The sequence below is a fragment of the Anolis carolinensis genome, unplaced genomic scaffold (genome assembly GCF_035594765.1).
Source record: "Anolis carolinensis isolate JA03-04 unplaced genomic scaffold, rAnoCar3.1.pri scaffold_12, whole genome shotgun sequence".
Classification (NCBI taxonomy): Eukaryota; Metazoa; Chordata; class Lepidosauria; order Squamata; family Dactyloidae; genus Anolis; species Anolis carolinensis.
In genome coordinates, this window is record NW_026943823.1 from 22,144,138 (window position 1) to 22,169,972 (window position 25,835).

General features: G+C 40.6%; 2 protein-coding genes across 4 annotated transcripts in view; both read right to left on the reverse strand.

Moving 5' to 3' along the window:
- Positions 1-25,835, reverse strand: part of arhgef9 (Cdc42 guanine nucleotide exchange factor 9) — a 154,191-nt gene that overhangs the window by 98,906 nt on the left and 29,450 nt on the right. The window contains exon 1 of one of the 3 annotated variants that reach the window (XM_062964106.1): positions 21,114-21,253. The exons of 1 other annotated variant lie outside the window; for it this stretch is intronic. In XM_062964106.1, the coding sequence (XP_062820176.1) occupies positions 21,114-21,122 (9 nt within the window). In that variant the 5' untranslated portion in view covers positions 21,123-21,253. Of the gene's footprint in view, positions 1-1,510; positions 1,968-21,113; positions 21,254-25,835 lie in introns of those variants that run through there. One more of the 3 variants, XM_062964105.1, reaches the window with a different exon arrangement.
- LOC134294125 (uncharacterized) lies at positions 21,392-22,203 on the reverse strand. Its single transcript, XM_062964107.1, has one exon. It carries the CDS (start codon positions 21,569-21,571, stop codon positions 21,392-21,394), a length of 180 nt encoding a protein of 59 aa, XP_062820177.1. The 5' UTR covers positions 21,572-22,203.

The window sequence follows — 25,835 nt, forward strand, 5'->3', positions numbered from 1 at the left end:
GACTATTTCTGTGGCCTTTACATGTCACATCTCTTTTTTATGTTTTGAACCTTTATAGCAGGGGTCCCCAAACTTTTTAAACAGGGGACCAGTTCTCTGTCCCTCCGACGTTTGGAGGGCTGGGTTGTAGTTGGCCACTGAGCAATAATAATAATAATAATAATAATAATAATAATAATAATAATAATAATAATAATAATAAATTATTTGCCGATACATCACACAGCCCTAGTGTCTGCTGTGGACTCATCTTGTTGTGTTTCAAATAATAATAATGATAATAATGGTTGGAAGAGACCTCTTGGGCCATTTAGTCCAATCCCCTTCTGCCTTTGTGCACCAAAAGCACAAGCAAAGCACCCCCGACAGATGACTACCCAGCCTCAATGTTAACAATAATAATAATAATAATAAAGAGGGTTGGAAGAGACCCCTTGGGCCATTTAGTCCAATCCCCTTCTGGCTTTGTGCACCAAAAGCACAAGCAAAGCACCCCCGACAGATGACTACCCAGCCTCAATGTTAACAATAATAATAATAATAATAATAATAATAATAATAATAATAATAATAATAATAATAATAAAGAGGGTTGGAAGAGACCCCTTGGGCCATTTAGTCCAACCCCCTTCTGCCTTTGTGCACCAAAAGCACAAGCAAAGCACCCCCGACAGATGACTACCCAGCCTCAATGTTAACAATAATAATAATAATAATAATAATAATAATAATAATAATAATAATAATAAAGAGGGTTGGAAGAGACCCCTTGGGCCATTTAGTCCAACCCCCTTCTGCCTTTGTGCACCAAAAGCACAAGCAAAGCACCCCCGACAGATGACTACCCAGCCTCAATGTTAACAATAATAATAATAATAATAATAATAATAATAATAATAATAATAATAATAATAATAAAGAGGGTTGGAAGAGACCCCTTGGGCCATTTAGTCCAACCCCCTTCTGGCTTTGTGCACCAAAAGCACAAGCAAAGCACCCCTGACAGATGACTACCCAGCCTCAATGTTAATAATAATAATAATAATAATAATAATAATAATAATAATAATAATAATAATGGTTGGAATGGTTGGGCCATTTAGCCCAACCCCCTTTTGCCTGTGTGTTGTGGGGGCCGGATAAATAGCTTCAATGGGCCGCATGTGGCCCGCGGGCCATAGTTTGGGGACCCCTGCTTTATAGTGTTTGCTTATCTCTTCGACATTGTATAGACATTTGTGTGTATTTATCACCTAAATTCAAAGCCCTGCTCAACCATGGAAACACAGTGAGTGATCTTGCACAAGCCACACTCTCTCAGCCTCAGAGGAAGGAAAAGGCAAGCCTCCTCCAAACAAATCTTGCCAAGAAAACAAAGACTTATTGAAACTCGACCTGTCACAGATAGAAAAATCATTGGGATATGTCTCCTTAGATAAAATAACTCACGAGCTTTCCCTGGAGCTCCAAACTCAGACGCAAAGCGAAGAGAAGTAAAAGTCCAGCTCACCTTAATCCTGAACCGTTTCTTCATCCTACCTGCTCGGCTGGCGAGGCTACTGACCACAGCGCCTTCCTTGCCGCTCTGCCCAAATCCTGACCAGGATCAAACGCGGCTTAATCTAAGCGCTTCGGCAGCCTCGCCGCTAAGTGCAAAAGGAGGCTAAAATACCCCTGACCCCTTTTAAGTCCCGGAAAGAGAGGCCAGACGGAGAGCGCATCCTCCTACTTTGGAGAAAACGGCCAAACCTGGACTACGGCAGGTCAGAACGAAATGGCAAGATGCTCTTTTCCCCGGTACGACAGAATCTTCAGCCGGATGAAATATTTCTCCAAACGCACTGAGAATGATCCAAACACATCTGCTCGCTGGCAAAGTCATGGGATTTCCTGCATCTTGGAGTTTATTTTCTCCCTGGTCCTTCTGGCGAGTTTATCAACGGAGCTATTTCCAAGCGGAACGCGCTCAGAGACAGAAAGAGCTTCACATCATTTCACTCCTGGCTCCAGCGAGATGCGCTCCCAAATAATGGTGCATGGATTTGCAGCCGGAAAAAGGTCAGTTTGGCTGCACTTGGCTTGCAAATACAGCTGTGATGCAAACAGGGGATGCGCAACCCACATACAACCTAACTATGAGCAAAACCGCAGCGTGTTTCCGCCGATTCCGCCCTACTTTTAAGTCTTCCCTGCATTTCCCTTCCGGCCACTGAGACTTCTTTCATTGTGTCACGTCACAATACACCACAGGGACTTATCCTTATGAATGGAAATATGGAAATATGGGTTGCGTTGGTGCCATGGGGTCCTGTAACACTAGGAGAGCCAATGGCATTTCCCAACAATATGCTCTCTGTCAAGCCAACTGCAAAGCCTCTGCTTCCATTATGCAGAAGTCCCATCTAATCTGGCCCCTGATTCGCCTAGGCCAATGATGTCAAAATTCACCAAAAAACCTAGCATGACTTGGGTGGTGTGTCACTTCGAGAAAAAAACCATAATTTCGCAATATGTATAGTTTAAATAACAAAAATATATAATTGTAATATATAACTGTATTTAATAAATCAAAAACTATTTACTACCATTATTTCCATGTACAACAATCTATGGTACCTCTTGCAGTTTCCACGCTGATTTCTCTGTATTCTAGTTTCAATGTAGTCATGAGCAATGAATAATATAATAATAATATAATTAATAATGTAATAATATACTACAATAATAATAGAATAATAATAGAATGATTATATATATAAACTAGCTGTGCCCGGCCAAGCGTTGCTGTGGCAAAGGGGTGGTGGTACTGATTAAAAATTGTTGTGTAATTTTTATTTGATGTTATTTGTATTTTTAAATTATTTCTATTGAAAGTTATCTTTTTATTTATTATATTTTATTATTTTCTTGTATTATTTTTAGTTATTTTCTGTTATTATAGTATTTCATTGTATTAATTTTTTTAGTGTTTTTAATTATTTTCAGTGTATTTTATTATTTTTTATTGGGTTGCTAGGAGACCAAGTTGGAGGAGCTTAGCCTTCTAACTGGCAGCAATTGGATAAAAGCAATTATTCCTCTCTCTCTAATTAGGACTTTATTTTTCTTTTCTTTTTGTTGTATCAACCTAGAGGCGTGGATGATGGGTTGTGTTGTCAAATTTCGAGGTTGGGGGGCCTGTAGTTTTGTTGTTTTGTGGGTCGCCGTGATGCCATCACTCTTATATATATATATATATATATATATATATATATATATATATATATAAAGGGTAATGAAATTTCGGCCTAGGACAAAACAACAAAACTGCACATCCCAGAAACACTAAACTTGGCAGCACAATCCCTCATCCATGCCTCTACGTTCATACAACAAAAAGAAAACAAAAATAAAGTCCTAATTAGAGGGAGAGGAATAATTGTTTTTATCCAGTTGCTGCCAGTTAGAAGGCTAAGCTCCGCCCACTTGGTCTCCTAGCAATGCACTCAGCCCAGGGGACAGGTAGTTAGGCCTCTTCCACACTGCCTATAAAATACAGATTATCTGATTTTAACTGGATTATATGGCAGTCTAGACTCAAGGCCCTTCCACACAGCTATATAACCCATTTATAATCTTATATTATCTGCTTTGAACTGGATTATCTTGAGTCCATACTGCCATATAATCCACTTCAGTGTGCAGTCGGATACAACTGGACTTAATGTCAGGAGAAAACCTTTACCCTTTACCTTAACTACCACCAATTCCTCAATAGTTTATTTCCCAGACCACCAGACTTCGCCACAGCAACGCGTGGCCGGGCACGGCTAGTATATATATTCTATTATTATTGTAGTATATTATCATATTATTACTATTATATTATTATTATATTATTCATTACTCATGACTACATTGAAACTAGAATAGAGAGAAATCAGTGTGGAAACGGCAAGAGGTACCATAGATTGTTGTACATGGAAATAATGGTAGTAAATACAGTAGAGTCTCACTTATCCAACATAAACGGGCCGGCAGAACGTTGGATAAGCGAATATGTTGGATAATGAGGAATTAAGGATAACCCTATTAAACATCAAATTAAGTTATGATTTTACAAATTAAGCACCAAAACATCATGTTAGACAACAAATTTGTCAGTAAAAGTAGTTCAGTACACAGTAATGCTATATAGTAATTACTGTATTTATGAATTTAGCACCAAAATATCACGATATATTGAAAGCATTGACTACAAAAATGCGTTGGATAATCCAGAACGTTGGATAAGCGAGTGTTGGATAAGTGAGACTCTACTGTAGTTTTTGATTTATTAAATACAGTTATATATTACAATTATGTATTTTTGTTATTTAAACCATACATATTGCGAAATTATGGTTTTTTTTCTCGAAGTGACACACCACCCAAGTCATGCTAGGTTTTTTGGTGAATTTTGACACACCAAGCGCAAAAGGTTGCCCATCATTGACCTAGGAGAATACCAGCGTAACCCCCGATACAGACCCAAACGTCATTCCGTTTGTTCTTTGTTTTTGAAAAAGACCAGAATATCACAGCAAGAATCCTGTTAAGTCATACCAGGAGTCCCCAAACATTTTAAACAAGCGGCCAGTTCACAGTCCCTCAAACTTGCCTCTAACAGAGAAAAGTTATTTCTCCCACCATGGACATCACTGCACAGGTATATAAACCTTACCTGCGTAGTTTCCAACAGAACTCACAACCTGCCATAGATGTGGGTGAAATGTCAGGAGAGAATGCTTCTGGAACATGGCCCTATATCCTGGAAAACTCACAGCAGCCCATTGATTCCGGCCATAAAAGCCTCCGACAACACACAGCAGTGCCCTGTTTGCATTAAAAGAATATAATACAGCTTTTCCTTGGATGACAGCCTTCCTCAGAATTGGCACATAACTAGACAATTCTACTTCCAAAGCATCTCGCAAGCTCTAAAGGCAAGTGTTGTCAAAGGCTGAATCACTGGGTTGCTGTGAGTTTTCCAGGCTATAGGGCCATGTTCCAGAAGCATTCTCTCCTGACATTTCGCCCACATCTATGGCAGGCTTCCTCAGAGAGAATGGTTCTGGAACATAGCCATACAGCCCGGAAAACTCACAGCAATCCATCTAAAAGCAAGTATTGTTCAAATAAGAAACATTATAAGTACTGTATATACTCGAGTATAAGCCTAGTTTTTCAGCCGTTTTTTAAGACCGAAAAAGCCCCCCTCGGCTTATACTCGGGTGAGGGTCCTGGTTGGCTTATATTTGGGCCAGCTTATACTTGAGAATATATGGTACATTTATTATTTTTCTCTATTATTATTGGTATTATTACATTTATTATTTTTCTCTATTATTATTGGTATTATTACATTTATTATTTTTCTCTATTATTGTTGCTACTATTACATTTATTTTACTCTATTTTTATTATTATTATTAATAATACATTTATTATTTCACTCTGATTTTATTATTATTATTATTCCATTTATTATCTTACTCTATTTATTATTACTTGCATTATTTTCCTGTATTTATTATCATTATTATTATTATTATTATTATTATTATTATTATTATTACATGTATTATTTTACTCTATTATTATTAAAAGGATACATAAGCACATTTACATTGAAGAAGATGAGAATAATGATTTGATCAGAGTTGGACAGTCTTATCTTAAATTTGAGCTTTATGTAAATATTCAAAAACATTGGACCTACTGATGCCTCAATTAATGTAATTTTATTGGTATCTATTTTTATTTCTGAAATTTACCACCCTCGGCTTATACTGGAGTCAATGTTTTCCCAGTGTTTTTGTGGTAAAATTAGGTGCCTCGGCTTATATTCGGGTCGGCTTATACTCGAGTATATACAGTAATGTAATTTTATTGGTATCTATTTTTATTTCTGAAACTTACCACCCTCGGCTTATACTGAGTCAATGTTTTCCCAGTGTTTTTGTGGTAAAATTAGGTGCCTTGGCTTATATTTGGGTCGGCTTATACTCGAGTATATACAGTAATGTAATTTTATTGGTATCTATTTTTATTTCTGAAACTTACCACCCTCGGCTTATACTGAGTCAATGTTTTCCCAGTGTTTTTGTGGTAAAATTAGGTGCCTCGGCTTATATTTGGGTCGGCTTATACTCGAGTATATACAGTAATGTAATTTTATTGGTATCTATTTTTATTTCTGAAACTTACCAACCTCGGCTTATACTGAGTCAATGTTTTCCCAGTGTTTTTGTGGTAAAATTAGGTGCCTCGGCTTATATTTGGGTCGGCTTATACTTGAGTATATAAGGTATGTCATAAGTCTGATCTATGTACTGGTATATATTTATAAGAACTACACAAAGATCACAACTACCAATCTCGTTCTAACGACAAATTTCCCAAATTGGTTCCTCAAATCTCGGTACATTTGCATTTTAACCCTAGTATCACAGGCTTTAATTCTGTACCGATAACAAATTAAACCCCAATGAAATGAGTGAGCATTGTTTCTGGACAAATCCATATAGATTTGCATGCTCTCCTTTTTGTGCAGAAGTTCTCGGCAGAATCACAAAAATCCGGCGAAAGAGGAACCGGATGCCGGACTGTGTCTACGTTCATGGATAAAGACAATAATATTCTTGAAATGGAAGCGGGAAGGGGTGGAAAAGAAGGGCCATTGGGATCTCAAAGCAAAAATGGGCAAAAGAATGGGAAGAATAACAATCCAGTTCTCAGGAATAAAAGGAGATAAGCAACCTCTCCATTCCGCCTCTCTTAAAGAGAAAACCGATCTCCGGTCTCATCCAAAGTGCATCCGATAAAAAGGGCAAACCCTCTCCTTCTTCCCTCAGTAGCTTTCCTCCTAAGAGCGTCTATTTTTAGCCAGCACCAAATAAATCACTGCGGCTCAGAGCAAGTGCATGTTTCCCCGCAATGGGAAAGCTTTCTGGAAGAGACACAAAACCCAAGCTTGGCCTTATCAGATTCGACTCATACCGGACCCCTGGCTGGCATCTCGAAATGGCACCCACCCCATGGCCGGAAAGAGGCCATTCTTTTCAAATCCTCTACCACACAACAATAATAATGATAATGATAATAATAATAGTAATGATAATAATAATAATAATAATAATAATAATAATAATAATAATAATAATAATAATGGACTCTTACAAGTAAAACAAGCAGTCAAAGAAGAAGAACATGCCCTGGCAGAATATGTCAAGCAAAGTGAAGAACCTGCTTTGATTGAAGTCAAAAATCAGAAACTCCTCAAAGCACAGCAGACAAAAAACCAGTACAAGAAAACCGCACTACAAACTAGAGCTGACATCTGGCACAACAAAACACTGCATGGAAAGTTCCTTGACAAAATTGAAGGAAAAGCTGATAAAGAGAAGACCTGGCTCTGGCTCACGAATGGGACCCTGAAGAAGGAGACAGAAGGCCTGATCCTTGCAGCCCAGGAGCAAGACATCAGGACAAAGGCAAACAAGGCCAAGATCGAAAATCAGCTGATGACCCAAAATGCAGATTGTGCAAGAAAACCGATGAAACCATTGATCATATCCTCAGCTGCTGTAAGAAAATCGCACAGACAGACTACAAACAGAGGCACAACTATGTGGCCCAAATGATTCATTGGAACTTATGCCTCAAGTACCACCTCCCAGCAGCAAAGAACTGGTGGGATCACAAACCTGCAAAAGTCTTGGAAAATGAGCACGCAAAGATACTGTGGGACTTCCGAATCCAGACTGACAAAGTTCTGGAACACAACACACCAGACATCACAGTTGTGGAAAAGAAAAAGGTTTGGATCATTGATGTCGCCATCCCAGGTGACAGTCACATTGACGAAAAACAACAGGAAAAACTCAGCCGCTATCAGGACCTCAAGATTGAACTGCAAAGACTCTGGCAGAAACCAGTGCAGGTGGTCCCCGTGGTGATGGGCACATTGGGTGCCGTGCCAAAAGATCTCAGCCGGCATTTGGAAACAATAGACATTGACAAAATTACGATCTGCCAGCTGCAAAAGGCCACCCGACTGGGATCTGCGCGCATCATCCGAAAATACATCACACAGTCCTAGACACTTGGGAAGTGTTCGACTTGTGATTTTGTGATACGAAATCCAGCATATCTATCTTGTTTGCTGTGTCATAATAAAATTATTATTATTATTATTATTATTATTATTATTATTATTATTATTATAAAAATTAATAATACAATGTAATAATAGTATGAGAGGAGATGATGATGGAGGTGGAAGAGGAAGAGGAGACGTTGATGAGGAAGGTGGTGGTGGTGGCCCCTATTCCATGGCCAAGCCCGTCTACATTGGATCCATTGCCAAATGGTAACTTGCCATTTGGGCAAACCCCATAGATTCAGCGTGGGTCTACTTTATTTGGAAGCAGCCAGTAGTATCAGGCCAACTCACCAAATCAGATTGTATCACTATATCCATCACTTCAGAACAGATATTCACCGATCCCTCCAAAAAATGGAACCAAACAAACCCCAATCCTCTCCAAACCCATCCTCAAAACGTAATATAAATATGCGATCCCAGTGCTCATGGTTAACTTGGAGAAACTAAGTCTTAGTACGAGAAGAACTGCTTTTCCTGAAAGCACATTGAGAATGGGATTTGGCCTATGTGTGTTTGCAAGCTCCTCTTATCTCGAAAAGATACCTGCAGCTTTAAGGAGATGGAGCGCGGAGCAAGAGGAAACCGGCCACCAGGCACAGCGATGCAGGGTTGCTATGATACGGCAGAGAGTCTTATATTCTTGGATGCCGGAGCCAATAATTTGGAAACGCTGCTTAGGCAACCAACGGCTGAGCCACGGATGGACTCTCTGTCCTTACAATGCAGATGGTACCCATTGCAAGGATCTCGCTTAGTCTTCGGTGCATCTACACCAGGAGTCCCCAAACTTTTTAAACCCGGACTATAGTTTTTAAAAAATCTATAAACAAATTCCTATGCACACTGCACATCTCTCATTTTGAAGTAAAAAAACAAAACAAATGGGAACAAATACAGCCTCAATGTTAACCATAATCATAATAAAAAATAAAAAAGAGAGTTGGAAGAGACCCCTTGAGCCATTTAGTCCAAGCCCCTTCTACCTTTGTAGAACCTGCTTTGATTGAAGTCAAAAATCAGAAACTCCTCAAAGCACAGCAGACAAAAAAAAAAAAAAAACAGTACAAGAAAACCGCACTACAAACTAGAGCTGACAGCTGACACAACAAAACATTGTATGGAAAGTTCCTTGACAAAATTGAAGGAAAAGCTGATAAGGAGAAGACCTGGCTCTGGCTCACGAATGGGACCCTGAAGAAGGAGACAGAAGGCCTGATCCTTGCAGCCCAGGAGCAAGCCATCAGAACAAAGGCAATTCACGCCAAGATCGAAAAATCAGCTGATGACCCAAAATGCAGACTGTACAAGGAAACCGACGAAACCATTGATCATATCCTCAGCTGCTGTAAGAAAATCGCACAGACAGACTACAAACAGAGGCACAACTATGTGGCCCAAATGATTCATTGGAACAAATGCAATTAAGGCTAAGATCAAAAAAATCAGCTGATGACCCAAAATGCAGACTGTGCAAGGAAACGGACAAAACCATTGATCATATCCTCAGCTGCTGTAAGAAAATCGCACAGACAGACTACAAACAGAGGCACAACTATGTGGCCCAAATGATTCATTGGAACAAATGCAATTAAGGCCAAGATCAAAAAAAATCAGCTGATGACCCAAAATGCAGACTGTACAAGAAAACGGACGAAACCATTGATCATATCCTCAGCTGCTGTAAGAATATTGCACAGACAGACTACAAACAGAGGCACAACTATGTGGCCCAAATGATTCATTGGAACTTATGCCTCAAGTACCACCTCCCAGCAGCAAAGAACTGGTGGGATCACAAACCTGCAAAAGTCTTGGAGAATGAGCACGCAAAGATACTGTGGGACTTCCGAATCCAGACTGACAAAGTTCTGGAACACAACACACCAGACATCACAGTTGTGGAAAAGAAAAAGGTTTGGATCTTTGATGTCGCCATCCCAGGGGACAGTCGCATTGACGAAAAACAACAGGAAAAACTCAGCCGCTATCAGGACCTCAAGACTGAACTTCAAAGACTCTGGCAGAAACCAGTGCAGGTGGTCCCGGTGGTGATGGGCACATATATTTTTCTCAAAGTGACACACCGCCCAAGTCATGCTAGGTTTTTTGGTGAATTTTGACACATTGGTCTATATGATAGATATCTATCTATGGATGATTCTGGCATCTCAAAGCAAGGAAAGCATCCCAGCAAAGATATACACCATTGACTCTGAATTGCAAGCATCCAGGCTGCACGTCGAATCGGCATCTGCTTTCTCGGACAGACCAGGCTAATATGCACGCTACCATTTGCCTAAAGGCACCTCAAATCTGCTTGAACGGATGGCAAATATATAAGACGAGGAAGCTCTTAACAATGCGTTAAGGGAGGAGAGGGGGATGCCGTGCTAAACGTCCTAAACGCCCAAAGCAATCTGCCAAAATCTCCCTGTTGCGGAATGTGATTCATCCAGGTGGCCGCGTGGCATTTGCCCGTTGCCAAGCAAAGCCCGGTTTGCCGTTATTTTGGGACGAACACGTTTCAGCCAAACCTCAGCAGCACCATCGGAGAGGCTCCAAACCCCATCGCTCTGCGCCCGGCTCCCATGACTCATCCTCCCCGTTATATCACTCTTATATCATTTCTTCCGGATCAAAAGAAGGAGAAGACGAACGTCCACATCGTTGGACTTCCACCATCTCCGTCCTTGCAGACGGCCAATGCTCTCACTCCAGAAGCGACTTGCAGTTTCTCAAGTCGCTCCTGACACGGGGGGAAAAAAAAGCTCCATAAAATTCATCCAACGGCTTTTAAACAAACAATGACATTAGCGGTTGAGTCTCCCTTCTCCCCGGTGGCAAATACAGCAGACTCTCAGTTAACCAGAACTCAAACAACCAGAACTCTCAAGCAACCGGCAAAGAAAGGGAAGCAATAAATCCTGAAAATTCTAAAACCTGTTTTTTCTAATACAGTAAAACAGTGTTGCATTAATTTGCTTATAAAGTAGAGTCTCACTTATCCAAGCCAAGTCTTGGATAAGTGAGACTCTACTGTAATTCCTATATTTCAATATTACAGTAGAGTCTCACTTATCCAATATAAACGGGCCAGAAGAATCTTGGATAAGCAAGTCTTGGATAAGTGAGACTCTACTGTAATTCCTGTATTTCAATATTACAGTAGAGTCTCACTTATCCAATATAAACGGGCCAGAAGAATCTTGGATAAGCAAGTCTTGGATAAGTGAGACTCTACTGTAATTCCTGTATTTCAATATTACAGTAGAGTCTCACTTATCCAATATAAACGGGCCAGAAGAATCTTGGATAAGCAAGTCTTGGATAAGTGAGACTCTACTGTAATTCCTGTATTTCAATATTACAGTAGAGTCTCACTTATCCAATATAAACGGGCCAGAAGAATCTTGGATAAGCAAGTCTTGGATAAGTGAGACTCTACTGTAATTCCTATATTTCAATATTACAGTAGAGTCTCACTTATCCAATATAAACGGGCCGGGAGAACCTTGGATAAGCAAGTCTTGGATAAGTGAGACTCTACTGTAATTCCTATATTTCAATATTACAGTAGAGTCTCACTTATCCAATATAAACGGGCCGGGAGAACCTTGGATAAGCAAGTCTTGGATAAGTGAGACTCTACTGTAATTCCTATATTTCAATATTACAGTAGAGTCTCACTTATCCAACATAAATGGGCCGGGAGAACCTTGGATAAGCGAATATCTTGGATAATAAGAAGGGATTAAGGAAAAGCCTATTAAACATCAAAATAGGTTATGATTTTACAAATTAAGCACCAAAACATCATGTTATACAACAAATTTGATGGAAAAAGTAGTTCAATATGCAGTAATGCTATGTAGTAATTACTGTATTTACGAATATAGCACCAAAATATCACGATGTATTGAAAATATTGACTACAAAAATGCCTTGGATAATCCAGAACGTTGGCTAAGCGTTGGATAAGTGAGACTCTATTGTATATCAATATATTATAATATTATTATTAATATTACATGTAATATATAATTTATATTATTATATTGTATTATTAGTATTATATTGTATTACAAAATAATATTATTAATATTATATGCATATACAATATATTATAATATTATACATTATTGTAAATTTATATATATATATATATATATATATATATATATATATATATATATATGTGTGTGTGTGTGTGTGTGTGTGTATATAGGTACCATATAATGATATAGTACAATATAGTAATTTAATGCTTATATTGTGCTATGCTAATAATATATTGTATGTACAGTAGAGTCTCACTTATCCAACACTCGCTTATCCAACGTTCTGGATTATCCAACGAATTTTTGTAGTCAATGTGTTCAATACATCGTGATATTTTGGTGCGAAATTCGTAAATACAGTAATTACTACATAGCATTACTGCATATTGAACTACCTTTGCTGTCAAATTTGTTGTATAACATGATATTTGGGTGCTTAATTTGTAAAATCATAACCTAATTTAATGTTTAATAGGCTTTTCCTTAATGCCTCCTTATTATCCAACATATTCGCTTATCCAACATTCTGCTGACCCGTTTATGTTGGATAAGTGAGACTCTACTGTACATTAGATTTGTAAGCTGCTCTGAGTCCCCTTCGGGGTGAGAAGAGCAGGATATAAATGTAATAAATAAATAAATATATTTCAATATTAATTCCAATACAGAATTTAAGGTATGGTACAGTATAGCGTAGCAAGTTAAAAGCACTGAGCTGCTGAACTTGCGGACCAAAAGGTCGCAGGTTCGAATCCGGGGAGCGGGGTGAGCTCCCGCTGTTAGCCCCAGCTTCTGCCAACCTAGCAGTTTGTAAACATGCCAGTGTGAGTAGATCAATAGGTACCGCTCCGGCGGGAAGGTAACGGCTCTGCATGCAGTCATGCCAGCTACATGAACTTGGAGGTGTCTATGGACAATAAATACAGGAAAATAATACAAGTAATAAAAAATAGAGTAAACTAATAAATGCAATAATAATAATGATAAGATCAGAGTGAAATGATAAATGTATTAATAATAATAATAAAAATAGAGTAAAATAAATGTAATAGTAGCGACAATGATAGAGAAAAATAATAAATGTAATAATACCAATAATAATAGAGAAAAATAATAAATGTACCATATATTCTCAAGTATAAGCTGACCCAAATATAAGCCAACCAGGACCCTCACCCGAATATTATCAGAACAAAATAATAAATGTATTAATAACAACAACAACAATAATAATAATAATAATAATAATAAATAGGTTAAAATAAATATAATAGTAGCAATAACAACAAGAGTAAAATCATAAATGTGATAACAATAATAATAATAATAAATAGAGTAAAATAATAAATGTAATAATACCAATAATAATAGAGAAAAATAATAAATGTACCATATATTTGCGAGTATAAGCTGACCCAAATATAAGCCAACGAGGACCCTCACCCGAGTATAAGCCGAGGGAGCTTTTTCAGTCTTAAAAAAAGGGCTGACAAAATAGGCTTATACTCGAGTATATACAGTATATAAACCCCACTTGCTTAGTTTACCAACAGACCTCACAACCTCTGAGGATGCCTGCCATAGATGTGGGTGAAACGTCAGGAGAGAATGCTTCTGGAACATTGGCCAGACAACTCACAGCAACCCAGTGATTCCAGCCATGAAAGCCTTCGACAACGCAGAGGTGGAAAACTAGGCTTATACTCGAGTATATCTATATATATAAAAGAGTGATGGCATCACGGCGACCCACAAAACAACAAAACTACAGGCCCCCCAACCTCGAAATTTGACAACACAACCCATCATCCACGCCTCTAGGTTGATACAACAAAAAGAAAAGAAAAATAAAGTCCTAATTAGAGAGAGAGGAATAATTGCTTATATCCAATTGCTGCCAGTTAGAAGGCTAAGCTCCTCCAACTTGGTCTCCTAGCAACCCAATAAAAAATAATAAAAAACACTAAAAAAATTAATACAATAAAATACTATAATAACAGAAAATAACTAAAAATAATACAAGAAAATAATAAAAGTATAACTTACAATAAAATTAATTTAAAAATGCAAATAACGTCAAATAAAATTACACAATTTTTAACCAATACCACCACCACTTTGCCACAGCAACGCGTGGCCGGGCACAGCTAGTACAGTAGATAAGACTTTGACAATAAATAGAATCAGTTTTAGTTGCTCTTATTAGTGACAAGAGGTAGACAGCCTTAGGATGAAAGCAAACATTGATGCATATAGAAATATATTGTGTAACTGTCTGTATGTACAGATGCATACATGGTTGCGTGTGCATACCGATAAAAGAATTAACTGGTTGCATGCGGATCCTGTTTCAAAAGCATGAAATCCTCCCCTTTCCAGGGACGATGGTTTTAGGAAGAAGTTGTCATTCAACAAAGCAATTTGGCAACCTTGCATCTCGCCATTTAAAGAGGCAAGCTGGCCAATCTTGGCTCTCTCTGGGCTGAAGCCACCTCAAGGCACCTGATCTCATCTGATTTTGGCATCAGACGTGGTTAGGACTTGGATGGGAGACCACCAACGAGAACCAAGGGCCGGAGAAGGAAGGAATTGGCCAAACCACCTCTGAGGATTTCTTGCTAAGGAAAATCCAAATAAACAACTTGAAGCCACATCGATAGACAAGATCTGACCTTGTAGCAAAAGTAGCATGATTGGGACTTTCAGAGAATGGAGAAAAAGGTCTTTATTTTTGGACTGCTTCTCCCACAATCCACCGACCAGAGGAGTGGATAACAGTGCCGTGGGCAACATTTCAAAGGAAGGAACTGGACCAGGGGTCCCCAAACTTTTTAAACACGATGCCAGTTCACGATCCTTCGGACCGTTGGAGGGCCGGACTATAGTTGGCCACCGAGCAATAATAATAATAACAACAACAACAACAACAACAACAACAAAGAGAGTTGGAAGAGACCCTTTGGGCTATTGAGTCCAATCCTCTTCTGCCTTTGTGCACCAAAAGCACAAGCAAAGCACCCCTGACAGATGGCCACCCAGCCTCAATGTTAATTTTTTTTATTATTATTATTATTATTATTATTATTATTATTATTATTATTATTATTATTATTATTATCAGGAGACAGAAGGCCTGATCCTTGCAGCCCAGGAGCAAGACATCAGAACAAATGCAATTAAGGCCAAGAGCGAAAAATCAGCTGATGACCCAAAATGCAGACTGCGTAAGGAAACCAACAAAACCATTGATCATATCCTCAGCTGCTGTAAGAAAATCGCACAGACAGACTACAAACAGAGGCACAACTATGTGGCCCAAATGCTTCACTGGAACTTATGCCTCAAGTACCACCTCCCAGCAGCAAATAAAGATCTCAGACGGCATTTGGAAACAATAGACATTGACAACATTACAATCTGCCAGCTGCAAAAGGCCACCCTGCTGGGATCTGCGCGCATCATCCGAAAATACATCTCACAGTCCGATACACTTGGGAAATGTTCGACTTGTGGTTTTGTGAAACAAAATCCAGCGTATCTATCTTGTTTGCGGTGTCATAATAAAATAATAATAATAAAAATTACGATCTGCCAACTGCAAAAGGCCACCCTACTGGGATCTGCGCGCATCATCCAAAAATACATTACACAGTCCTAGACACTTGGGAAGTGTTCGACTTGTGATTTTGACAGCATATCTATCTTGTTTATTGTGACATAATAATCATAATAATAATTAAAAAAAAGAGGGTTGGAAGAGACCCCTTGGGACATTTAGTCCAATCCCCTTCTGCCTTTGTGCACCAAAAGCACAAGCAAAGCACCCCTGACAGATGACTACCCAGCCTCAATGTTAATAATAATAATAATAATAATAATAATAATAATAATAATAATAATAATAAAAATTACGATCTGCCAACTGCAAAAGGCCACCCTACTGGGATCTGCACACATCATCCAAAAATACATCACACAGTCCTAGACACTTGGGAAGTGTCCGACTTGTGATTTTGTGATACGAAATCCAGCATATCTATCTTGTTTGGTGTGACATAATAATAATAATAATAATAATAATAATAATAATAATAATAATAATAATAATAATAAAGAGGGTTGGAAGAGAGAGCCCTTGGGCTATTGAGTCCAATCCTTTTCTGCCTTTGTGCACCAAAAGCACAAGCAAAGCACCCCTGACAGATGGCCACCCAGCCTCAATGTTAATAATAATAATAATAATAATAATAATAATAATAATAATAATAATAAAGAGGGTTGGAAGAGAGAGCCCTTGGGCTATTGAGTCCAATCCTTTTCTGCTTTTGTGCACCGAAAGCACAAGCAAAGCACCCCTGACAGATGGCCACCCAGCCTCAATGTTAATAATAATAATAATAATAATAATAATAATAATAATAAAGAGGGTTGGAAGAGAGAGCCCTTGGGCTATTGAGTCCAATCCTTTTCTGCCTTTGTGCACCAAAAGCACAAGCAAAGCACCCCTGACAGATGGCCACCCAGCCTCAATGTTAATAATAATAATAATAATAATAATAATAATAATAATAATAATAATAATATAGTTTGGGGTCCTCTGAACTGGACAAACCATTGTACAAAAATCCTATGAAATCCACAAGATGTTCATAAGTCAACAGGCAGCTTAAAAACATGCAAACACAAACATTGTTCTCTACTTTCTCTGCTTTCTGGACCCTCAGCAACGTCTCCAGATCAAACTGTGCTTCGATTCTCGGTCACTTCGATAGCAAGACCCATGACATTCACACTTGCCTCCAACAGACAAGAGTTCTTTCTTTTTCCCACCCTGGACAATATTCCACAGAGATATAAACCTCATTTGCCTAGTCTCCAACAGACTCACAACCTCTGAGGATGCCTGCCATAGATGAGGGCGAAACGTCAGGAAGGAATGCTTCTGGAACATGTCAGACGACACAGAGAAGCCATTGAAATCCACAAGCATGTGGACAACTTCAACAGAAAGGAAAAAAACCATGAAAATGAACAAAATCTGGCTACCAGTATTAAAAAAAACTCAAAAATCAGAACAGTAAATAAGAAGCAACACTCTGAAAACCACACATGGGAACCAAGGGCAGCTAACGACTCTGAACAAAGGATGCCCCCAGGCAGGAAACCAGGAGATGAAACTATTCAATGCTAATTAAGATGATCAACTACAACATTCAGACTGGCCTCCAACTGACAAAGATTTCTTCTATCACCCTGGACTTTCCACAGATACAGTAGAGTCTCACTTATCCAAGCTAAACGGGCCAGCAGAAACTTGGATAAGTAAATATCTTGAATAATAAGGCGGGATTAAGGAAAAGCCTATTCAACATCAAATTAGGTTATGATTTTACAAATTAAGCACCAAAACATCATGTTATACAACAAATTTGACAGAAAAAGTAGTTCAATACGCAGTAATGTTATGTTGCAATTACTGTATTTACGACTTTAGCACCAAAATATCATGATATATTGAAAACATTGACTACAAAAATGGCTTGGATTATCCAGAGGCTTGGATAAGTGAGGCTTGGATAAGTGAGACTCTACTGTATATATAAATCTTCCTTGCTTAGTTTTTCCAATATACCTCACAACCTCTGAGGATGCCTGCCGTAGATGTGGGCGAAACGTCAGGAAGGGATGCTTCTGGAACATGGACAGACAGCCCGGAAAACATACAACAACCCTGTTCTTTCTTTTTCCCACCCTGGACATTATTCCACAGAGATCTAAACCTCATTTGCAAATCTCCAACAGACTTCACAACCTCTGAGGAGGCCTGCCATAGATGTGGGCGAAACGTCAGGAAGGGATGCTTCTGGAACATGGACAGACAGCCCGGAAAATATACAACAACCCTGTTCTTTCTTTTTCCCACCCTGGACATTATTCCACAGAGATCTAAGCCTCCTTTGCAAATCTCCAACAGACTTCACAACCTCTGAGGAGGCCTGCCATAGAGGTGGGCGAAACGTCAGGAAGGGATGCTTCTGGAACATTGACAGACAGCGGAGAAAACTCGCAGCAAGCCATGGCCACAGTATTGCAACCTGTGATTCATTCCTTCAAGGAAATCACTCCAAGCAACATATTTGGGCATCTTGGTGCAGAAGAAAGATACGTTTGGAGAGCCTGGACCCATTTCCCAGGAAACGGGATGCATTGAAAGAGATTCAATTCATGTTTTTAATACCTATCTTGCTTGTATGCTGACTTTTTATGGCTGTTTTTATCGATATTGTTGTTTTTATTGTTGATTGTTCTGTTTTATTGCATTGTTCGCTTTTATATTGTTATGTCTGGGCATGGCCCCATGTGAGCCGCCCCGAGTCCCTTCGGGGAGATGGGGCGGGGTATAAAAATAAAGTTATTATTATTATTATCAACACAACGATGTTGTTTGGCACAGCAAACAAGATAGACATGCTGGATTTCGTTTCACAAAACCACAAGTCGAACACTTCCCAAGTGTCTAGGACTGTGTGATGTATTATTATTATTATTATTATTATTATTATTATTATTATTATTATGACACAGCAAACAAGATAGATATGCTGGATTTCGTATCACAAAACCACAAGTCGAACACTTCCCAAGTGTCTAGGACTGTGTGATGTATTATTATTATTATTATTATTATTATTATTATTATGACACAGCAAACAAGATAGACATGCTGGATTTCGTATCACAAAACCACAAGTCGAACACTTCCCAAGTGTCTAGGACTGTGTGATGTATTATTATTATTATTATTATTATTATTATTATTATTATTATTATGACACAGCAAACAAGATAGACATGCTGGATTTTGTATCACAAAACCACAAGTCGAACACTTCCCAAGTGTCTAGGACTGTGTGATGTATTATTATTATTATTATTATTATTATTATTATTATTATTATTATTATTATTATGACACAGCAAACAAGATAGACATGCTGGATTTCATATCACAAAATCACAAGTCGAACACTTCCCAAGTGTCTAGGACTGTGTGATGTATTTTCGGATGATGCGTGCAGATCCCAGCAGGGTGGCCTTTTGCAGTTGGCAGATCGTAATTTTGTCAATGTCTATTGTTTCCAAATGCCGGCTGAGATCTTTTGGCACGGCACCCAGTGTGCCCATCACCACCGGGACCACCTGCACTGGTTTCTGCCAGAGTCTTTGAAGTTCAATCTTGAGGTCCTGATAGCGGCTGAATTATTATTATTATTATTATTATTATTATTATTATTATTATTATTCCTTTCTCCCTTCTGCTGGCTTTGATGGGCCACGAGGCTCTGACCAAAAGGGAAGGCAAAACACGTTGCCAAGAAGAACCAAACAAGCCTTCTTTTCTTCCCTTTGCCAATTTGTAAAGAGGGAAAAACACTCTTTTTGCATCTTGAGTCCAGCTGCTTGCCTTTCCTCTTTGGACCCGGCAACTGCAAAGACGTGGATGGTTTGAAATGAGGTTTGTGATTCCGGTCACATTCCCAAGGCAACAGGATGAATTGAACAGCCTTCAATCACTCTCTTGCCTGATGGCTGACTATTTCAAACAGGCTAAAGCTTTGTGGACCATTTCCTTTCCGGGGTTGTTGTATTTTTTCCATGTTCCAGAAGCATTCCTTCCTGACGTTTCGCCCACCTCTATGGCAGGCCTCCTCAGAGGTTGTGAAGTCTGTTGGAGATTTGCAAATGAGGTTTATATCTCTTTGGAATAATGTCCAGGGTGGGAAAAAGAAAGAACAGGGTTGTTGTATTTTTTTCCGGGCTGTCTGCCCATGTTCCAGAAGCATCCCTTCCTGATGTTTCGCCCACATCTATGGCAGGCCTCCTCAGAGGTTGTGAAGTCTGTTGGAGATTTGCAAATGAGGTTTATATCTCTTTGGAATAATGTCCAGGGTGGGAAAAAGAAAGAACAGGGTTGTTGTATTTTTTTCCGGGCTGTCTGCCCATGTTCCAGAAGCATCCCTTCCTGATGTTTCGCCCACATCTATGGCAGGCCTCCTCAGAGGTTGTGAAGTCTGTTGGAGATTTGCAAATGAGGTTTATATCTCTTTGGAATAATGTCCAGGGTGGGAAAAAGAAAGAACAGGGTTGTTGTATTTTTTTCCGGGCTGTCTGTCCATGTTCCAGAAGCATCCCTTCCTGACGTTTCGCCCACATCTATGGCAGGCCTCCTCAGAGGTTGTGAAGTCTGTTGGAGACTAGGCAAATGAGGTTTAGATCTCTGTGGAATAATGTCCAGGGTGGGAAAAAGAAAGAACAGGGTTGTTGTCCATACCTCACAACCTCTGAGGATGCCTGCCATAGATGTGGGCGAAACGTCAGGAGAGAATGCTTCTGGAACATGGCCACACAGTCCGAAAGACATATAACAACCCTGTGATCCTGGCCATGAAAGCCTTCGACAACATATTTCCTTTCCGTTTCCTAGCATTTGGTGACACCACTTTTGACAGAAAGCCAAGACATACCTAACGGATTTGGCTTCCTGCTTCTTTTTAAAGCCATCCACCATATTAAACCACAAACCCGTTGCTTTGCTCTGAAATCTCTCCCTCCCCATTGATCCTTTTTGCACATGACAGGAAAGCAAGGCAGCGATTTGATACCGGGACCGATATACGGAGCCGGTTCTGTATCAAAACAGATACGGAGACGGTATTTACTCCTCGGCACAAGAAAAGGATCAATCCGTCAACTCAAAGAATGTCACAAAAAAAAGAGAAAAGATCAATCAATCGATAAGCAAATACACTTACAGGCATACTTAAAAGACAAGACATGACAAAAGATTTTATGGAGAGATAATATACCAACGTCATACAGATCACGACGAGGCCATGTTGGTTGTCTTTGGCTGCTCTCCCCTTTAAGAATGTAATGTAATTTCTCTCTTTCTTTCTCGAGTTGGTTTTGGGTTAATGTAGGGACAAAATATAAATATATATGGAGGGGAATGGATGTCAGTTGTTGGCTCTCCAAGGCCGTGGACTGTTGCCTTCTCCTCCTACCGGTGGACCATCGACGGAGTCAGAAGCATCAGCGGAGAAGCAAGCAGGAGGTTCTGGAACCCAAGCCTTGCCCGGTCCATTCAACGGGTGCCCAAGAAGAACATGAGGATGACGTTGACCAGGAGCAAGACCACGATGACGGCGAAGACCACCACCGTCTGGACATCCAAGGTCATGGTGCAGTGCAGGACGCTGTAGTGTTCCAGATGTGGAGCGGGGAGGCCGGGGGCTGTCAACCTCTGCTCGGCGAGACTGTCCATACATCCACCATGCTAGAAGAGAGGAGGAGGCAGAAGGAGAGACAGACGGCGGCCGCTCTCGCTCTTTCTCTCTCTCTCTGGTCCAGCCAACTCTCTGGCTCGCTCAGCTGGTGGCTTTGTTGGATGCTTGGGCTTGAGATATATTTAGAGGAGGAGGTGGTGGAGCGTTGGTTGAGCCTGCTTGCTGTGCTTTGTATTCCTCCCTCTCGCCTCGGCTTTTTCTTGGGTGGCTCTCAAGCGCTCAGCCTCTCCGAGGATGGCAGCAGCAGCATCATCGCCAACCAGTTGAGCACCGCTGGAGAAGATGCTCAAGGAGGGAGGGAGGGAGAGAAGGATGGATGGGTGGAAGGAGAGGAGGAGGGGAAAGGGGGGAGGAGGGGAGGGAATGACAGGAGAGGCACCCAGGAGTGCCGGGTGCGGATGAGGGTGTCGGGGAGACGGCGGCGGAGACGTGGCCCCAGGCTCCTCTCTTGCTCTCTCTGTCTCCTTGGTGCCGTCTTCAGGGCTCTCCTGCCTGGCTGGACCGGATTCGCCAAAACAGCATCAGGGGAGGAAGAGGAGGAGAGAAGCGGAAGGCCGGGCCAGCGCGACAGCCCTGCAAGCCACGGCTACCCCGGCTCCTGCCTGTTGTTGATGCTGATGCTGAGACTGCTGCTGCAGCATCTCTCTCTCTCCTGGAAGGCAGCAGGGCCCTTTGCATACTAATGGAGGGAGGCGGGAAGAAAGGAGTCGCTCGGCTGTCACTCAGAGCCAATTGGGGAGGGGGGGACAACAGGGAGGGGAAGGGGGAGCAAGGGCAAATGTTCCTTACTTCAGTGTGTTGTTGAAGGCTTTCTTAATAATAATAATGATAATAATAATTCCTTGACAAAATTGAAGAAAAAGCTGATAAGGAGAAAAACTCCTCAAAGCACAGCACACACAAAACCAGTACAAGAAAACCGAACTACAAACTAGAGCTGACAGCTGGCACAAGAAAACATTGCATGGAAAGTTCCTTGACAGAATTGAAGGAAAAGCTGATAAGGAGAAAAATCCTCAAAGCACAGCAGACAAAAAAAAAACAGTACAAGAAAACCGCACTACAAACTAGAGCTGACAGCTGGCACAAGAAAACATTGCATGGAAAGTTCCTTGACAAAATTGAAGGAAAAGCTGATAAGGAGAAAAATCCTCAAAGCACAGCAGACACAAAACCAGTACAAGAAAACCGCACTACAAACTAGAGCTGACAGCTGGCACAAGAAAACATTGCATGGAAAGTTCCTTGACAAAATTGAAGGAAAAGCTGATAAGGAGTAAAATCCTCAAAGCACAGCAGACAAAAAAAAAACAGTACAAGAAAACCACACTACAAACTAGAGCTGACAGCTGGCACAAGAAAACATTGCATGGAAAGTTCCTTGACAAAATTGAAGGAAAAGCTGATAAGGAGAAGACCTGGCTCTGGCTCAGGAATGGGACCCTGAAGAAGGAGACAGAAGGCCTGATCCTTGCAGCCCAGGAGCAAGACATCAGGACAAAGGCAATTCAGGCCAAGATCGAAAAATCAGCTGATGACCCAAAATGCAGACTGTGCAAGGAAACTGACGAAACCATTGATCATATCCTCAGCTGCTGTAAGAAAATCGCACAGACAGACTACAAACAGAGGCACAACTATGTGGCCCAAATGATTCATTGGAACTTATGCCTCAAGTCCCACCTCCCAGCAGCAAAGAACTGGTGGGATCGCAAACCTGCAAAAGTATTGGAGAAGGAGCACGCAAAGATACTATGAGACTTCCGAATCCAGACTGACAAAGTTCTGGAACACAACACACCAGACATCACAGTTGTGGAAAAGAAAAAGGTTTGGATCATTGATGTCGCCATCCCAGGTGACAGTCGCATTGACGAAAAACAACAGGAAAAACTCTGACGCTCTCAGGACCTCAAGATTGAACTGCAAAGACTCTGGCAGAAACCAGTGCAGGTGGTCCCGGTGGTGATGGGCACATTGGGTGCTGTGCGAAAAGATCTCAGCCAGCATTTGGAAACAATAGACATTGACAAAATTACAATCTTCCAACTGCAAAAGGCCACCCGACTGGGATCTGCACGCATCATCCAAAAATACATCACACAGTCCTAGACACTTGGGAAGTGTTCGACTTGTGATTTTGAGATACGAAATCCAGCATATCTATCCTTTTTGCTGTATCATACAATAAAATAATAATAATATCAAGAGAGGAATTTTCCAGGGCGACACACTGTCATCACTGCTGTTCATCATTGCAATGGTCCCTCTGTCAGTAATTCTTCAGAAAACAAACCAGCAAAAAATTCACCAAAAATTTCCCATTTGCTGTACATGGATGATCTAAAGCTTTACGGAAAATCAGAAACAGAAATCCAATCACTGACCAACACAGTCAGAATCTTCAGCACTGACATCAGTATGAAGTTCGGCCTAGACAAATGTGCCACCGTGGCATTTTTTTTTCCGTGTCAGGAGCGACTTGAAAAACTGCAAGTCGCTTCTGGAGTGAGAGAATTGGCCGTCTGCAAGGACGTTGCCCAGGGGACGTCTGGATTTTTTGATGTTTTACCATCCTTGTGGGAGGCTTCTCTCATGTCCCCACATGGAGCTGGAGCTGATAGAGGGAGCTCATCCGCACCCTCCCCGGGTGGGATACGAACCTGGCAACTTTCAGGTCAGCAACCCAACCTTCAAGTCACTTAGTCCACTATGCCATCTGGGGGCTCCTCTGTCACTAATTCTACAGAAAACAAACCTGGGCTACCAAACAGCAAGAAACTCAACAAAAAAATTCCCACTTGCTGTACATGGATGACCTAAAGCTTTACGGAAAATCAGAAACAGAAATCCAATCACTGACCAACACAGTCAGAATCTTCAGCACTGACATCAGTATGGAGTTCAGCCTAGACAAATGTGCCACAGTGGCATTAAAGAAAGGGAAAATGACTCACAGCGAGGGCATAGAGATGCCAAATCGACAAACCATAAACTGCAATCAGCCTGAAGCCTATAAATATCTGGGCATACTACAGTTGGACAACATCAAGCATGGGCATGTGAAAAATGTGGTCAGCAAAGAATATATCCAAAGAGTCAGAAAGATTTTGAAGAACAAATTAAATGGCAGAAATACGATCAAGGCTCTCAACACAGCTGGAATTGTGAACTGGACACAAGCAGAGCTAGATTATCTGGACAGAAAAACAAGAAAACTGATGACAATCCACTACTCATGACACCCGCGTAGTGATGTTGACAGACTTTACCTGCCCAGAAAATCAGGAGGCAGAAAGAGGACTTCTGCAAGTGAATGGTAGAAGAAGAGAAAGATGCCCTGGCAGATGATGGGAAAGGCAGTCAAGAACCAGCATTGAGGGAAGTCAAGAGGAGAAAACTGCTTCAAGTGCAAAAGACCAAGAGTGGATACCATAAAAACACAATCCAGAGCAGAAGAGAAAACTGGCAGAAGAAGGCTTTCCGTGGACAGTTCCTGGGAAAAATCGAGAGCCAAATTGACAAAGAAAAAGCATGGCTGTGGCCCACAAATGGGACTTTGAAAAAGGAGACGGAGGGCCTGATCCTGGCAGCCCAAGAACAAGCCATTAGAACAAATGCCATCAAAGCCAAAATTGAAAAGTCAACGACAGATCCCAAATGTAGACTCTGCAAGGAAGCAGATGAAGAAATAGATCCCATCCTCAGCTGCTGCAAGAAGAGCACACAGACAGACTACAAGCAGAGGCATAACACCGTTACTCAGACGATTCATTGGAACTTGTGCCACAAACACCATCTGCCTGCGACAAAGAACTGGTGGGATCACAGGCCGGTAAAGGTTACAGAGAATGAACATGTCAGGCAAAGAGATCTGACCAAAGCATCATTACTTCCCTTGATCTGGACACTGGACTCTTTTTGATGCAGTCCAGAATCCCAATAAAACGACGTTGACATACAGTCTCAAACCATCATCTCGAAGACTGTCTGAAAGACAAGATATAACAAACGACGCATCTGATTAAAAGGGGAAGGTGCTGGATTCCGAGATTGGCATGCCAAGTGACATATCCTTGACTTGAGGGATGTTTTGTGGACGGTTTAGGAGGATTAGTGGCCACATCTGGTCCAACGTGGCCTGTGAAACCCTTTGTGTTAACCCTATTCCGCCTCCGAAGATGCTTCTTCCCACCGACCTTTGCGTCCTTCTCCAGAACGAACGACGAACGACAAACGCCA

Bases quoted from the DNA above. Each gene is read 5' to 3' on its own strand.
- LOC134294125 (XM_062964107.1), bottom strand. From the start codon at position 21,571: ATGGACAGTCTCGCCGAGCAGAGGTTGACAGCCCCCGGCCTCCCCGCT.